The sequence below is a fragment of the Meriones unguiculatus genome, chromosome 17, assembly GCF_030254825.1.
Source record: "Meriones unguiculatus strain TT.TT164.6M chromosome 17, Bangor_MerUng_6.1, whole genome shotgun sequence".
NCBI lineage: Eukaryota > Metazoa > Chordata > Mammalia > Rodentia > Muridae > Meriones > Meriones unguiculatus.
The window spans coordinates 14,341,999-14,358,360 of NC_083364.1; the positions used below are offsets into that span (position 1 = coordinate 14,341,999).

At 45.1% G+C, this 16,362-nt stretch overlaps 1 protein-coding gene across 3 annotated transcripts in view; it reads left to right on the top strand.

The window, feature by feature from the left end:
* Positions 1–16,362, top strand: part of Srgap1 (SLIT-ROBO Rho GTPase activating protein 1) — a 258,275-nt gene that overhangs the window by 151,893 nt on the left and 90,020 nt on the right. For all 3 annotated transcript variants that reach the window (XM_021655170.2, XM_021655176.2, XM_060371008.1), the window contains exon 4: positions 1,040–1,102. In XM_021655170.2, coding sequence (XP_021510845.2) covers positions 1,040–1,102 — 63 coding nt within the window. The remainder of the gene's footprint in view (positions 1–1,039; positions 1,103–16,362) is intronic.

Below are 16,362 nucleotides of genomic sequence, written 5' to 3' on the forward strand. Positions count from 1 at the left end.
TCCTTAAGGCCTACATTCTGGTACCCACTCCCATAGGCAGCACAGAAAACTATACATTTTAGGCCAAGAGCCAGCGATGCTCCCATGACTGGCCCACACTGTAGATGAAGCCACACCCCCTCTCTATTCTCTGTAGATGGCTACGGGATGGACTCAGAGCATGTGCCAGTACGGCTCCCTCTGAGATAGCTTACAAAGCTTGCTGCAGGTAATATTCAGACATCCCTCCATCAAACTGGATCAGCCTATGGAAGAGCCAGCTCTGCTGTTTGGTCTCCATGAAAAGCAGTAAGAAGTCAGAGGTAGAGGCGAGTGGACCTCAGGCGGACTCGCTGCCCCACAGCGTCAGAAGGGGCCTCTTAAAGTTGCATGAACTGGGGCGTTCGTTTCCTCTGACTTTGCTGCTTTGGGAACCGCCACAAAATGCCTCTGTGATTACACTGAAGAGGAACACTGGTCGCTCAGACTCACCCTTTCTAGCTTTTTTCGTTTGTTTTCCTGTTGTCCTGTGTAGGACATCCATGCCACCTTGCGCGTGTGGTCAGAGGACATTTTATAACGTCAGTTCTCTCCTTCCTGCTTTATGTGGGTAAACCCAGGCTCTCCGGCTGGCACTGCCAAGTGCCATGGCACTGTGATTGAGACAGTGGCCCAGACTGGCCTGAAACTCACTCTTCTCCCCCGTCGGCCTCCAAATACCAGTGTGATTATAGGCGGGCGCCACAATGGGCCTTCAACTCACCTAAGCAAGCCCGACCCTTCACCCTGTGTATGCGTCCCCAGCTCACTCCCACAGGTCTCACACGGCCAGTGGGGAAGCCATCAGGATGCCCACTCATCTGTTCCTGAACGTCCTCTAGAGACCATCGGGCCACGCTGTCAGTGTGGGAGCGGCATTTTGTTCTAAGGACATGTAGGGTTTCCGTTCTGTTATCGCACCCTTCTATCTTAAGTTGGTGGTCTCTAAAGTATGTGAAATTTCGAAACACATTTTCTTGCACATTGCTAACTTTTTTTCTCGATTTCTTCTTACTTGTAGAGCAAAGAGATTGCGTTCCAGCTGCACGAGGACTTAATGAAGGTTCTCAATGAGCTGTACACAGTAAGTTCACGGTCTTTGGTCTTCGTGGGCTTCTTGGTTTGTACGAGGTGTGTGGGAGCTGCGTGTTTTAGAGCTCCCTCCGAGCTGTGGCGCGGATGGGTGTTCCTGTTAAAGTAGCGGCTGAGGTAGCCGTGGGCTCAGCACATTCCTCTGCCAGGCCCCCCTCATTTGGAGGGACCGCCTGAGCATGTGCGCACTCAGCAAGCGCACGCACAGTTAAAAGCTCTAAGAAAACAGAATGTAGATGCCTAAGTTGCACACACATTTTAACTGGCTAGAGTCCATGATACCTGTATTCAGTTTCTGAGTGTTTTGCTCAAAATTGCCATTCTTGTGTGGAGCAGTTTAGAGCTGCTCTATTGTCGGTGCTTTAATTTCTGTCATTCTCGTTGTTTATTTATATTTTACAGAATTGGGCATTGAGCCCAGGGTCACTTGCATGCTAGGCAAGTGTTCTACTACTGAGCTGTATCCTAAGCCTGTCTCTACCCTCCTCCATGTGCCCTCCCCTGTTTCAGGTCTGTTAGTTGTTTGGTAATGACACTATATTAAAATTGCTTTTTTTTTTTTTTTTTTTTTTTTTTGCATGGAGACATCTTTATATCCTTATAATAATTTGCTTCATTTGACTTACCTTATACTTAGGATATTGCGCATCATTTTAAAAAGCTAAACAATTTAAGACCACTTTGTTTTTGAAACCACTAATATTTTCCTTAATCTAATATTTTATTGGTTTCTAAAGAGATAAGTGTGTAAAATAAAATTTGATAAATTGCATTTCTAATGCTCCATTAATACTTGCTAATTAAAGGAGTTTATTAACTAATTAAACTTTTTAAGAAGTTTAAAAAATACACTAAAGTTGTTTTTTCTTAAGATTTATTTTTATTTATGTATATACATGTCAGTACCTGGCAAGTCCAGAAAAGGGTGTCAGATTGCCTGGAACTGAAGTTACAAGCAGCTGTGAGCTGCCTGACACAGGGACTGGGGACTGAACTCTGGTCCTCTGGAATAGCAACCATCATCCTTAATTATCACAGCTTCCCGGACCCTTTGCTAAGACTTTTGTATCAAGATGATATTGGAAGACAGTTACATTTGTGCAAGCATAGCAACAAAATTTTTGTAGAGCCCATTTTTATTCTGGATTGAATAGCTAACATCTACATGTTAATTTCTCCTTTGATTTCATGCGGCCTGCAAAACTTGCATGTTAGAAGGTCTAGCTGTGTATTAAATACCTGGTGAAATGGAGCTTTAGATGACAAAGGCCAGTTACCTGCCCGTGCCTTGTGTGATCTGCCAATTTCTGACGACCTAAGGTTTCAACCATTTCTAGAAACTTTTAAATGTAAAAGTTAAAGGAGCTTTGTGCTTCTGATAAAGGAGAATAAGCAGGGTGTATTCATTCTGCTTTCTCTAAGTCCTCATTGTACTTTCCATGGGCGTTGTTTACCTAGAAATCCAAACCCACTGTTGACACTTTACCAAACCACCCTGCTGGTTGTCACAACACCATGGACAGGAGCTTTGAACCAATTGTGTTGGTCAGAGACCTGGGAGCCAAGTTCAGCTTCACCGCCAGATAGCTCCAAGAGGAGCCTGCTGGGTGGCACGGGGATGAAGCGGAACCTCTCCAGTCTCTCCTGGGCCTCTGTCCACTGCGCTTGGATATTCGGCAGGCCCTGGGAGCTGGATCAGGCCAGCTGACTCGTGTCCTCAGAGCACACAGACCACAGTCTAAGCAGCCAGGTCCTGGTTATTAGAGATCAGATGACCTTGTCATTCGTTCAACCCCTCAAGGTCACTGTGGGAATTAAAAGATGAAGGGGAAAGGCAAAGCAGTCTCATCTATAGATGGTTTTGAACTATAGATGGTATTGAACTCCTGAAAAAAAAAATTCACTTCAAAGATCGTGCTCAGCGGAGACCAGAGATCACCTTCAATGAGAGCGTCCCCACCCTTCCCACCCCCTCACATGTGTAACACGTGCGCGCACACACGCACACACACGCGCACACACACACACTTATTTTAAAGGAGATGCTGGTCTCTTCCTACACTTTATGCGAAAGACACACAAATTCTGACACTTGTCCAAATGAAATCTATGCATTTTATATATACTTAGTTTGCATGAAGAAAGAATAAAAATGTAGGATAGTTGACAATAGATCAGGAGTTGAAGGAATAAAGTTTAGTTTAACTAACACTGACTAACGTCTTGCTCAGAAACAAATAACCTTCTGGTTGTATCATGTGTAGAATTTTAAATAGCTCATGATGTCGTAATGGTCACTAAAGAAAGGGTAGAAAGTACATAGCCTCAGAGAATTTGGTTACTATTTAATTTCCTAGTGAGACAAATATTCATTCCTCCTTTGTCCACAAATCCCTGAAACTACCTGGAAGTTGGAGGTGAACCTTTGGGAAATACATTAGCTTATTTATGAGCACACTATTTTAAAGTACAGTCAGCCTCACAGTAGGTTTGACAGCTGTACGCATGGACCTCCTGACTCTAAAATGTTGCTCCCCAGCACTTGTTGATTATTCAAGCATCCCAGCAGGCTTTGGCCCATAGCATGCAAATAGAAAGAGATGGTTTATAGCTGCTCGTATATTAGAGCAGAATCTCATATGTCTAGGTTGCATGGTGATATCATAACATACACTGTAATGGTCTGGTCAGCAGTATAAGATAGAGCACAGATTCCTGGCACACAAGCATGAAGCCCTGGGGTTCAGAACAGGAGAGAGAGGCTCGTGACATTAGACTGAATTCTGGCTGTCTATCATTTTATCACCGTGGAGACAGATACATGGGAGAAATGATGTAAAAGGGGGAAAGATTGTTCTGGCTCATGGTTTCCCTTGGCTCTGTGGTTGCTTGGCTCCTTGAAAGAGCATAGTAGTACAGAGCTCTCTCATCCTGTTTGCTAGGGTGCAAAGAAGGGAGCACCTACCTACACAGAGAGGGAGCACCTACCTATACAACTGAGCTTCCTTTCCCTTCCCCTTTCTGTCCAATAGTTTGTTCCGTTACATGATTACCACCCAGGGTCAGGTTAAGCATTCACACCTGCCTTAGCTAATTATCTCTGGAAACACCCTCAGCAACACAGCCAAGGGTTTCCTTTACCAATCTTCTAGACACTTTCAGTGCAGTCAAGTTACCAGGCAAGGTGAATCAGTCTTGAAGATGAGCAAGTTAGCTCCTTTTCTATGTTTGTTCCATCTTGCTATTATTTGGGGAAAAAAAATATGTGGACTCAAAATGGGTTCAAGCCTCTAGCTGGATTTTTTTAGACTACCTTGATGGGCAAGCCAAAGCACTTAAGATCAGTTTGGCCTTGAGAAACAGAGATGCCAGAAATGAAGGCATGAATACTTTAGAAGTTTGTGCTCTTTCCTAAGAGTTTGAAGGTTGGCAGCACAGGGCTGATATCCAGAAAACCCTTCAGGAACCAGCTGTGTCCAATCTGTTGTTCAGAGAAAACCAGTAGTACCACTGGAGTTGTCCATAGTTCCGGAGACTCTAGCCTTTGCCTCTGCACTCCTGAAACAGATGGAGACCGGGAAAAGCAGTGCCCTATCTCTCTCAGGGGGACCCAATGAAAGTCACACATTATGCTCTCCCGTGTAGCTTGTTGGCCAGAACTCAAAACATGGTCCCTGGGAGCTTCAGGGATGCCTGGACAGTGCAGTCTTTCGCTAGGCAGTTTATTGCTAAGGTTTGTGTGTTGTTTGCTTTCGTGAAGGTCTTGTTCATTGGGAGGCAAAGGAAGCTAGTCGCCGAGAGTCACGCCTCCCAAGGTAGCATACTCACTGTGCGTGTACTTGCCGCCGTGCCAGTACATTACCTGATCTCCACAGAACATCACCAGGAGGTGGTGAGCTCCTTGTCCTTATCTGTGGTGGGGAACCTAGGGGCATGGTGAGGCTTGCCCTGGCTTGCACAGTCTCTAGTAAAGTGGAAACTCAAACCAGAGCTGGCCTCAGAGCCTGTGTCCTTTACTGCCACTTTCTGTTGCTATAGCTTTAGGGAATGGCTCTGAAACCAGATCTCTAAATGTTACTGCCCCCTCCAAGGATAAGTTAAGTAATCTATCACCTGCCCATTTGGCATTTTTATAAGAATCAGTGACGTTAAAGTTGCTTTAATAAAGAAACGTAAGTGAACAGCTGGACATGCGTGTCTAGTCAGCCTGTACTGCTTGGCAGTGTTCATATAAACATCTGACAGACAGAAAGGAGTGGGCCAGAGTGAACAGTAATCCAGGGTCCTCAGACTTCATCTCTGAAGCTGGAGTTGAACGTTTGACACAGTAGAATGAACCAGCAATAGGCAGTAGTGGGGCACACCTTTGATCCCAGCACTCTGGAGGCAGAGTCAGGTGGATCTCTGAGTCTGACTCTGGTGATCAACCAGCCTACAGAGGGACTTCCTACAGAGGACAGCCAGGGCTACACAGAGAAACCCTGTCTCAAAACACCAAGAGAAAAAAAAGAAAGGAAGGAAGAAAGAAAGAAACCAGCAATAGGCCAGGCAGCGGTGACACACACTTCTAATTCCAGCACTCCAGTGGCAGAGTCAGGTGCATCTCTGAGTTTGAAGCCAGCGTGTCTTCAGAGTGAGTTCAAAGACAGTCCAGGCTATGTAGAAAATAAAGTTGTATTTGTATCCTGGCTCCAGTCATTGCTGTTTGTAAGGTCCTGGAAAAGCAAATAGCCTCTCTGAACATCTATATTAGACATGGTTCCTCCAAGAAACACAACCAATGGGTGTTGAGGCTGCCTGTGAGAGTGAGTTTGTATGTGTGTGTCTGTGCAAGCATGCATGCATGCATGCAAAGTCATACGTAGCCTAGGCCAGCTTCAAACTCATGCTTTACTACAGGCTGACCTTGAACACCAAATAGGAAGCAGGAATGTGGTCACCTCCCAAGTGCTGGGATAACAGGTGGGCGCCATGTGCCCGGATTAGTTGTCACAGTCGTGGAGGAGGAAAGCATCCCAAGACCTTGATCTAGGAAAGTGGAGACCCTGAAGCATCAATGGTATAGTTTCTAGTCTGAGAGCAAAAGCCTGAGAAAACCTGGAGGGCTGGTCCTGTAAGTTCCACTCACTTTCTAAGTGTGAGAAAGTCCAGTGTTCCAGCCACAGGCCCAGCACATAGAGGCACCATTTCACAGCTGTTCTGTTCCATACAGGCCATGGATGGATTACATACATAAAACCCAGATATGATAGGAAAAGCAATCTGTTTTACACAGTGCATTGGCCTGAGCGATGATTCCATCTAGAAACACCCTTAGAGTTAGACCTGCAATGATGTTTAACTAGAAAACCAGGCAGCCCATGGCCTTGTCAGGTTGGCATTTAAAATTAGTCACCATCAATTCTAATAAAGCATCAGGGAAGGGGAGGGGTGGGTGGCTAGTAAGTCGCAGCCTTCCTACCTTTGCCTCGGTTTTCCATCTGAAGTCATAATAGTACCAAACTCTTCGACTACTATATTGAGTGAATGTTACAAAGACTAACTATTCAGTCAAGACTTTTGACTTTTTGACTGTTTCCTGTATGAGGCATTGTTCCATACACCGGAGGGAGGGAGGGAGGGAGAGAGAGAGAGAGAGAGAGAGAGAGAGAGAGAGAGAGAGAGAGAGACAAGAATACAATATGATATATTTGTTCAAACCAAGTTCTTTTAAGAAGATATAAACAGAAAAGGGGAATGACTGTATGCTACGGCCTCTGAGGTGCTGAGAGAAAAAGGAAGCTGAGTTACAGTAGATAAAGGTCAGGACTGTGGGTAAGTACCAGGTGTCTGCTAGTGCCGTGCTCATCATCCTTGTCTTAATCAACAGTAGCAAAGATGGTAAGCAGTCCTTGTCTGTCTCCTGGATTCAATGCAGAAATCAAGGACAATGTTACTGGTAATCTCAAATGGTTTTTACACATATGCAGATTGAGCCTTCATTATCCACACTGCTGGGGGGCAGGGAAGATCATATTTTTTAATTATTTGCATAGTCTTTACCAAATGATCTCGTGTTTACTTTAACCACTGGAGATCTTAAAGGTTTCAAAGCCCAAATTTTTTGAAAATCATGTTGAGACTCTATATTTGGGGGTCAGAGTTTCCTCAACCTATATGTAGTTTTGTTTTTGTTTTTGTTTTTTTGTTGTTTTTTTTTTTTTTTTTTTAGAGTGAAGTTTTTTTTCAGGGGGGAAGAAAACAAGGGAGGTAATTTGCATAAGGAAACTAAACAGACAGTATCAGCTGGGAAACTGAACAAGGAAAAGCTGATACAGGAGGACCATGACACAGGGGGTTAAAGGAGACATTCAAAACCAAAATGCCTTTAATCAACCCGAGAAAGGCCTTGTCCCATTACTAAAGTCTCCTAAGGTTATGCTGTATTTTAGATCATATTTTATAAACTTATGATTTACAGTTATTTGTCTTCTGTTAATGTTCCTTTGCCTTGGCATTTTGCAGAACAAAGTTTAGTGCCTGTCGTAAAGTAATTCTAATAGAGATCAATACAAGCACCAGGATATGCTCACATGAAATCGATGGTTAATTGTGTGTAATTGATTCTCCATTGATTTGTGTATCAATGGCACGCATGACCAGCCATGCTCCAGAAGTAATCCATCCTCAAGTTCTGTGGAATCATGAGGAAGAGAACTGAGAAAATGAGGGTTTCCCACTCTGATGTTTCGGCAGACGCATCAGAATGTTGATTTCACACAGCAGTCCCAAGATGCAGCAGACCTAAGCTGCATTTACAAATAGAGACTGCGGCTGAGTGATTAACTCAGGGTCACATGGACAGTAAATGACTCATCTAAAGTCTAATTCCAGTTCCTTCACCAAAACCCATCAATCTGCACTGGATCTCTGCCTTAGAGAAGATGCCAGGAGAGGCGGGCGGAGGGAGGTGTATGTGTGTGTGTGTGTGTGTGTGTGAGAGAGAGAGAGAGAGAGAGAGAGAGAGAGAGAGAGAGAGAGAGAGAAAGACCTGGATATCTATTCGGAGTACCTTAGAAGCATTGTCTCTCTCTTAGCTTGAACTCAGTCCCATCCATACTGTATGTCAAATGTGTGATCGGATAGTAGTTACTGCTAAGATCCATTGTCCTGGTCCTTTTGTCTCTATCTTCATCCTTCTGAACCCAGTCCTATTTGTCCAGCAACATAAATGGCAGATAGAAGCTGTGGTGGGCGCCATCCCTGAGGCTCTGGAGAACTGACTCAGGGAGCTATGGAAGACCACACTGAGCACAGCGTCCTCCCTGGCCTTCACATATGTTGGAAACATGTAGCCTTGAGCCACATTAAAATACAAAGAGCTCATTATTGTTTTAATGGGAGTGAGAAGGATCATACTGTCACTTTAAGCCTCAGAGAACTGGGAGGGAAGCCTCCCTCCAGTTTTGAGAGCTTATAAAGCTGGAGCCAGCATGCCCCAGGCAAGGTCGAAGGTTCTGAAGGAGCCCTAGACACTTGCCTTATATTAGATTTTTTTCCGGTGAAGTGTTTCTTTTACCTCAAGGGCATTTTAAGTATTTGGAATATATATTCCTGTAATAAAAATGAAAATTTATTCCTTTGAGATGAACTACAAAAAGGACCGAGTCTCAGAGCAAAACCCTGAACAGAGGGAAATAAGGAGAAAGAAAAATGTAAAAAAATCTCCTACACTGAAGCCCTCATTGGAATGCCACATTACCCATGAAGCTCCCTGGGAAGGGTGTTTTTCAAAATAAGTATCTTAGAGATCATGAACAGTGGTGTCTTTGCTTTGTATCTGCCCCCTTGCTTCAGCTGCTAGGTACGTGAATGGAAACAAAAAAATGTAGGTACTGTATGGCTCCCCGTGGACAGCTCCAGAACTGACTCAGGGATGGTTAGCAAATCTGACCCACTTCCTTCCCATGCCCCCATGACTGCAGCTTATAAAGTTGACATTTCATGGCTCTGTGACGACAGCTGTTTGACACCTTTACAGGGATATTATTTAGGGTATTCGCTAGTTAGTGATGCCGAGTATCCCTTAATCCCTATGAAGAGTTTTCATTTTATTAATGCGATTTGAAAATTGCTTATGATTGGTGCTTCTGAACCACAAATACACAAATACACAAATATGACTGTCTAAGTGAGCAATATGGACTTGTTTTCCCCAAAATTATTTGGCTTGGAAATGAAAAAGAAAATGCATATATTTACTAAAAAAAATTAAATACTAAAGAATGTTTCATATTGAGGATGGTTGCCAGCCCCTGAGTATTTTACTCAAACTGTTATTTTCTGAAATATAGAATTATGACTCTTGAATGACTAGAATCCATTATTGATAGGTATCTTAATTGGGTTTATTTTTCTTGGGTAAGTAAGCGATGGAGCTGTGTGTGCCATTGATCATCAAACCCATATACGCATGTAATAATATACATGGCGTAAATATAATACTAAATATACCTAGTACTAACCAAGACATAAACGTTTCCTCAAATTTCATCTTAAAATGGACTAGAAATTGATTCTCAGTAAGAACAAAGCAAACATATACAGGACATCAGGATCTAAGTCCATTGTATTTGGTGATCCATTTCAACCTACCTACATGCACATGATGTATACCTCACGTGATATTCTGGGTTTAATATGACGTAGGCTGATAGAATTGTACTACTAAATTGGTCTCTAGAAATGGCCAGCATAATCTCCTCATTTTGGAAGTGGAGTCTCAGAACTAATTCATGGCCAGGTTGCAAATGAAACTCTGGGCTCCCGCCTGTGTCAGAACCAGGGGGCCCTGCCAGTTCAGAGGCTCTCAGAGTAGCACAGCTCCACCATAACAAGGTAACCCCCAGCCCCCACCCGGCACTGTCGTCAGCTATTTACATGATTGGCTGCCTGACCCACAGGGGGACAGAAGTACCTTGCCCGCCCGACAGGAAGTCTTCCACCTGTCTGTATTTTAGCCCACGTCCTGTACCTTTTAATTAGTGATTGCACGGCCAGGCCACTGTCACAGTTGACCCCCAGGCCTACCCACGGTTTCTTCATTTGTGGAGTCAGCCAATCATGGATCAAAAATGGTCCCCAAACCAGCATCTCTACTGGACACTCACGGACCTCGTGTTCCTGTCACAGTTCTCTGGGGATTGTGGTATAGCACCTTTTAGACGTGATTTAAAGTGTGGAAGAGGGTGTACAGATTCTGTGCAAACACGTTATTTGTATTTGCACAAATACATTATCTCTTTAATGCAAAGGACCTGAGCATCGACACCCAGCTCTTGGTACCTGTGAGGCGTTGTGGTGCCTGTCCCTCAGGATGCTGAAGGACTACTGTTACACACTAAAAGATGGGCGGTGCCAGCAGACCTCGGCAATGCAAAGTCTGCAGTGAGGATCTGGAAGCACTGCAGAGATCAGTCTAAGATAGACTTCTGAGGACAATGATTCTTGCAGTGATGGGGAGGAGATGAGAGAGATGCAGATATCCAGCAAATGCAGCAGCGGGGCTAAAGCGCAGAGTGGGGAAAACACAGGCCCGCTGGAGTCATATCTAGGAAAATGATCAGTCGCTGGACAGTTTCATGACAGTTACTCAAATGAGACTGTGAAACAAAACTACGGACAAGGTCTGGGGAAATGGCTCAGTGCATGAAAGGGTTGCCACACAAGCGTGAAGACCAGAGTTCAAGCCCCCAGCACCCACATGAAACACCAAGCACAGTGGCCTCTGCCTGTAATTCCAGCTCTGCGAGGTGGAGACGGAATTCCTGGGGTTTGCTGTCTGGTAAATCCTCCTGCTGCAGATTCAGTGAGAGGCCCTGTCTCGGAGGGAGGGGCGAGATACAGAGATTGGGAGGACAGCCGGCATGGGCCTCGCTAGCCTCCACGCACTTGTGTTTGCACACATATGTGCATATTTACAAGAGCAAACAATTGTGCATCCAGAATTTTTTTTAAAAACTAAAGAAAGGGGGGGGAGGTTAGATTCCAATCAAGAGCAGGCTGAGAGTGCTCAAAAAGCTTTCTTGCTCACATGAACAAAAAGCCCTCGCTCCCTCCGTCGCTTTCATCTTCACAGCAGAGCGAGAGGCATTCAATTTGAGACTTACAGGACAGGGGTCAAGTTTCAGAAGACCGTTCATTGAGAGAAAAGGATTCCTAGTGAGGGCGAGCAAGGCTTTTATGACTTTTATATCCCAAGTGCTTTGTGCCTTCAGCTGAAGCATTTCATACGTAAACCGTGGTCACCCAGCCACCTAGCACACACATGCAACATTGAAGGCACGACAGCCATTTCCCTGGCGAGTGCCATTGGAAGTGGCAGGTGGCTCTGAGATTCTAATGTATCTGAAGGCCTTTCATCGTGCCTTTCAGCATTGCCAGATGCTCAAAATGCATTGTTTGTCGCCAAAAGCCGCTGTTTGGCTCCCGCCACCGGTGTTCAGGGAGGCCCTGGTCGATGAGTATTCCGTCTGCAAACAATAGATTAAAGTCATATTCTAGTGCCTCTGAGAGCTTCCTGTGAACGCTCTTTTCAGTGCACGGACTTTCTGAATGGGCCTCTCTGTTCCTGACTTACTCCCCTGACTTGTAAGGCGAGGATTAAGTCTCTCTGTAGGTCAGTTGCTTTGATCCATACGACAAACAAAAGCAGAGGGAGCGCCTAGCTCCCCAGCCTCTCCCAGGTGTGTAGGAACAGGCAAGTGAGCAGAGCCTGGGCTAGGACTCTTGTGGGCTCGTAGGTAGAGACCGTGACTGAATCTGTTTGAGCTGCTGTAACAAAACTGGCAGCTCAGAAAACAACAGAAATTCATTTCTCACAGTTTGGGGGCTGAGGGCACTACAAGATCATGACATACGCTGATCTCACTGTCTGGCTAGGGTCTCCTGGCCTTTCTTCCTGGCTCATAGCACATTGCTATGTCCTCGTGTGGCGGACAGGGCCAGCCTAAGACCTCATTTGTAGACGGCAATCCCATTTCTAACCACCCCACCTCTGTGACTTAATCACTTCGTATTCCCCCATGGCCTCAGGAGTTAGGATTCTGAAGTAAGAATTTGCAGAAATGCAAACAGTCAGGCCACAGCACATATGAAAGAATGGTGAGATATTTTAACTGCAATAGCATTTCCTAAGCGCCCACTGTGCTGGCTTCAGTTTCACAAGCTTTCGGCCCTTTTGTTTTATTGCCACTATAACCATCTATCTACTTTCTCTTACTCCTGGTTCAGAGATGCTAAAACCAGGAAACAAGACACAGCTTTGGACTGGACAGCCTGGTTCCTGAACTTAGTGCAAAGTCGCTCAGAAATAGAACGTCTTTGAGACAGTGGGCTTGCCAAGAGGCTGTGACGTGTAACACGGCAGGACTGAGAGAGTGGAATTATTTGGCATGTATCCAAAACCTCAGAACCTGTGCCCTAAGTGAGTTAAAGGGAAAGTGTCCTCCCCTCAGCTCTAAGCCTGCTACAGGGCTGTCTTTGTGGCGTCCAGATCATTTGCACAGACCTGCTTGGGAGGGGCCTCTCAGTGCACGGGAGAGTCCTGGGGACAGGGGCGGCTGACACAGTCCGGATGCTGCTGAGCCAGGCTAGCGGGATGTGCCTGCACAGATGCCTCCCTCCAGGCGGCTTCCTAAAGAAGCCAACACCTTCGCCTACTGATAGAGGACTGTGGGAAAATCATCCACAGAAGATGCATATGTGAGAGCACCCTGCCCCTTAAGGGGCTCCATGACCCTGTGGGATTGCAGAGTGGTGGCCAAACTGTGATTTAAAAAGAAATGTTGGATAAGCTGGGCCTTAAAAAAAAAAGAAAAAAAAGAAAAAATCTGCCCTGCCTCTTTACCTGGAAAAAGAGTTTGTTAGGTAAAATGGCATTTTGTATGAGAAATCTCTGATAATTCTAAAGTAAGTACAAATTTTAGTATTATATTCATTAAATTATTTTATTGTACTTAGGAAAAATTACCTTACGTGCTAAAACCAAACAGAAACAAGAATAAAACATAATATGCTGCCGTATGTATGCTACATAACCTATATCACATGATGAAGTAATGTATTAAAGTCAAATCGGACAAGGCTTCTTTGTGACACAAAGAAGGGGCCTTGAGGAATTTTTGCTGAGCACACATGCTAGACAGGAGTCTCTTAGAGATGAATAGAACCAATAACCCTTGCCCAAGACTCAAAGCCTTAAATTAGAAACTGCCTCTAAACTGCTGAAAATAGTGTGAGCTCAGATTAAGATTAATAAGTACAGTTTTCTCTTGTTACAAATAAAAACATTTTCTTCCTAATGAGGCATAAAATAATTTATCCTTTTAAAACTAAATTACCCATTTTTCACTAAACGGTTTTTATTAAAGTAGCAAAGTCTTAGAAACTAATTGTAATTAATATTAACACTTTAAAATTATTGTTCATTTTAGCAATTTTAACATGACTAATGCCCTGCTTTCACGCAAATGTAACAGTCAAAACCAGAAGCATCTAATGTCTCTGTATGTCAATCCCTCATTGCCAAAGAATTCTGGGCTTTGCTTCCTAATGAGCCTCTGATGGTTGATCAATAATCAGTTTGGGAGCTAATTGAAGTCACTAGAATGATAGATACCCCTGAGTATGGTTCATCAATACTGCAGCGAGCAAGACAGCCTGCGGGGCGTGGGTATTGTTCGTTTCTGGGTGTGTTTTGTGAGACAAAGTAGATGAGTTACAGAATCAAACCGGCAGGGGATTCTAACGAAACCTCATAGTCCCTGATATGGCATGGTGGTCTGCTCCCTGGCTCAGTCAGCAGAGACAGAAGGCAGTAATTAGCATATTTTGTTGTTGCACTAGTTATTCTTCGGGGCTAAAATTTATCATGAAAATAACAGCACACCTCTAGCTACTGGAAACTATATTATTTATTGTCCTGTTTTGACTGAGTCTCAGATGTTTGAACACTTGGTGTTTGAACAGTTGGTGGTCTGTTCAGGGAGGCTTAGGAGGCTCAACCTTGCAGGAGGTTGGGCTCTGAGAGTTTGAAGACAGCACATCACTTCAGTTCACTCTCTCCACTTCATGGTCGTGAGGAAGATGTGCCTGTCAGCTCCTGCTCCTACCGCCATGCCTGCTGCTCTCGGCCACCCTTCTCCATTGTGGACTCTGTCCCTCTGGAACCATAGGCCAAAGAAACTGCCTTCTGTAAGTCTCCTTGGTCATGCTGTTTAATTGCAGCCACTGAGTGGTAACCAATGTGTGTATGCTCTTCCATGCAATATTGGCTATCACTATCTGAAACCTTACACTCAAATCTGCAGCATCTTAGAGATAGAAAGGCCTAAAGGATGATATGGACAGACCATCTGCTTTGTACTGGAGGAAGCTGTGAGCCCTCTCAAGCACAGCACCCCAAGGCTATGCCCAGGCGACACAGACACACAAGGAGCAGGAAGGCTCCCTCCCAGGGATATATCCAAGACTCACAGAGCTCCTTCAGGAACACTGGCTCCCCGGGCGTGAGGAAGAAAGCATCTAGTCTCCAGCAGCAGGGGGAAAAAAATACAAGCATGGCTGTGGTTTTGATACTCCTGACTTAAAATGGTTTTGCTTGTTTTATTTTTATTTTTTTTTTACTTTAGGAGGGTGTGAAAGTAATTGCTGGAGCCAGTGATATGGGTGGGAGTAGCGCACCGTGCCGGAATCCAGGCGCCGTGTCTGGAGGAACGGTGTTCCAGTTTGTCGAGAAGAAAGCATCAGATGAGGAACTGGGTCACACGGGCCTTCTCATGTCTGGCAGAGTGTCCTGTGCTGACTGGTACAGGAGGGCCCAGCCTGCTAGGGACAGTGGCATCCCTAGGCAGTTGGTCCTGGGCTGTGCAAGAAAGAGAAGTGAGAATAAATGTGTGACCAAGCCAGAAGGCTGGGTCCCTCCATGGTTTCTGCTTCAGGCTCCTGCCTTGACTTCCTTCAGTGAGGAACTGTGGCCTGGAAGTGTAAGATTAACAAATGTTTCTTCACCTTTCTTCCCCTCAATTGATTTTTTAGTCCAACTGTTTTATCACTACCAAAAGGAAGCTGGAACAGCAACAACCAATTCTCTGTGATGCATTTTCGACATCCTTTTTATATTGTGCTTTGTTTAACACACCCTGTCATGTCTTCAAAGCATCCGTCTGTCTGCCCCTCAACCCTAAATTATAAAAGCAGGTTTGTGTGAGATGATTCTGCCCAAGGGAACACCAGTGTGCGAACCACATTCCAGACAGCCTGGTAGAAGCTGTGATGTCCTGTGGGTCGGGTTTGTTCGGTGCATTTGGACCAAGGATATTGTATTGGCGGTGATGAGGTTCTCGGGAGTGGGGCCACACGTAGGTCAAGGACAGTCTACCCTACGCCTTAATGCCCCCCCCCGTGTTTCCTTCTGAGCTTTGTCTCATCCTTACAATGCTTCTCAGCCTTCCTAATGCTGCTGCGCTTTAGTACAGTTCCTCAAGCTGTGGCGATGCCCAACCGTAAAACGATTTCATCACTACTTCCTCACTGCGGTTTTGCTACTGTGATGAACCATAATGTAACTATCTGAGGCGCGGGACATCTGGGAAAGGGTCTTTCGACGCCCCTAGGGGCTGCTACCCACAGGTTGAGGACTCAGTCACAGCTCCTTCCGACCAAGCTCTCTGCGCCGCTTGTGCTCAGTCTCCCTCAGCGTGCAGGCCTCTACCTTTTTTAGCAAAAGGTCTGAGCCAGTTTGCTCTAATACCTCTCTAACCCTGGTCCTCTGGGGAGACCTCTTGGCTGTCCTTTCTCACAGATGAAGCGCCAGCAAGAGTCGCGAAGGTAAAAGCAGCTTTGTGGTATCGCCAGTACCAGCTCCAGAACTGCTGTTCCGTAGACCGGTTCTTTCCATTAAAAATGCTGCCCTGCGTGATAACTACTAAGATGAAGTCCTTAACGCCACACTGAGCCAAATGTGATAATTTTCATAATTTTTATAAGCCTTCTAACTCCTTTGACAAGCAAGCTCTCCATCTTTCTCTGTCTTTTGTTTATTTTCTGCATCTCCATCGCCCTGTCCTTTGGTAGACTGGCTGTCCCTCGCCAGCGGGGTCCGGGGTCCCAGACAGTGTCTTTTGTTCAGAGCATCTGTGTGAATTCTAAGAATAACTTGATGATAAATTCAGGCTGCTGCGCTGAGTCCACGTCAGTGGAGCCATACCGCAC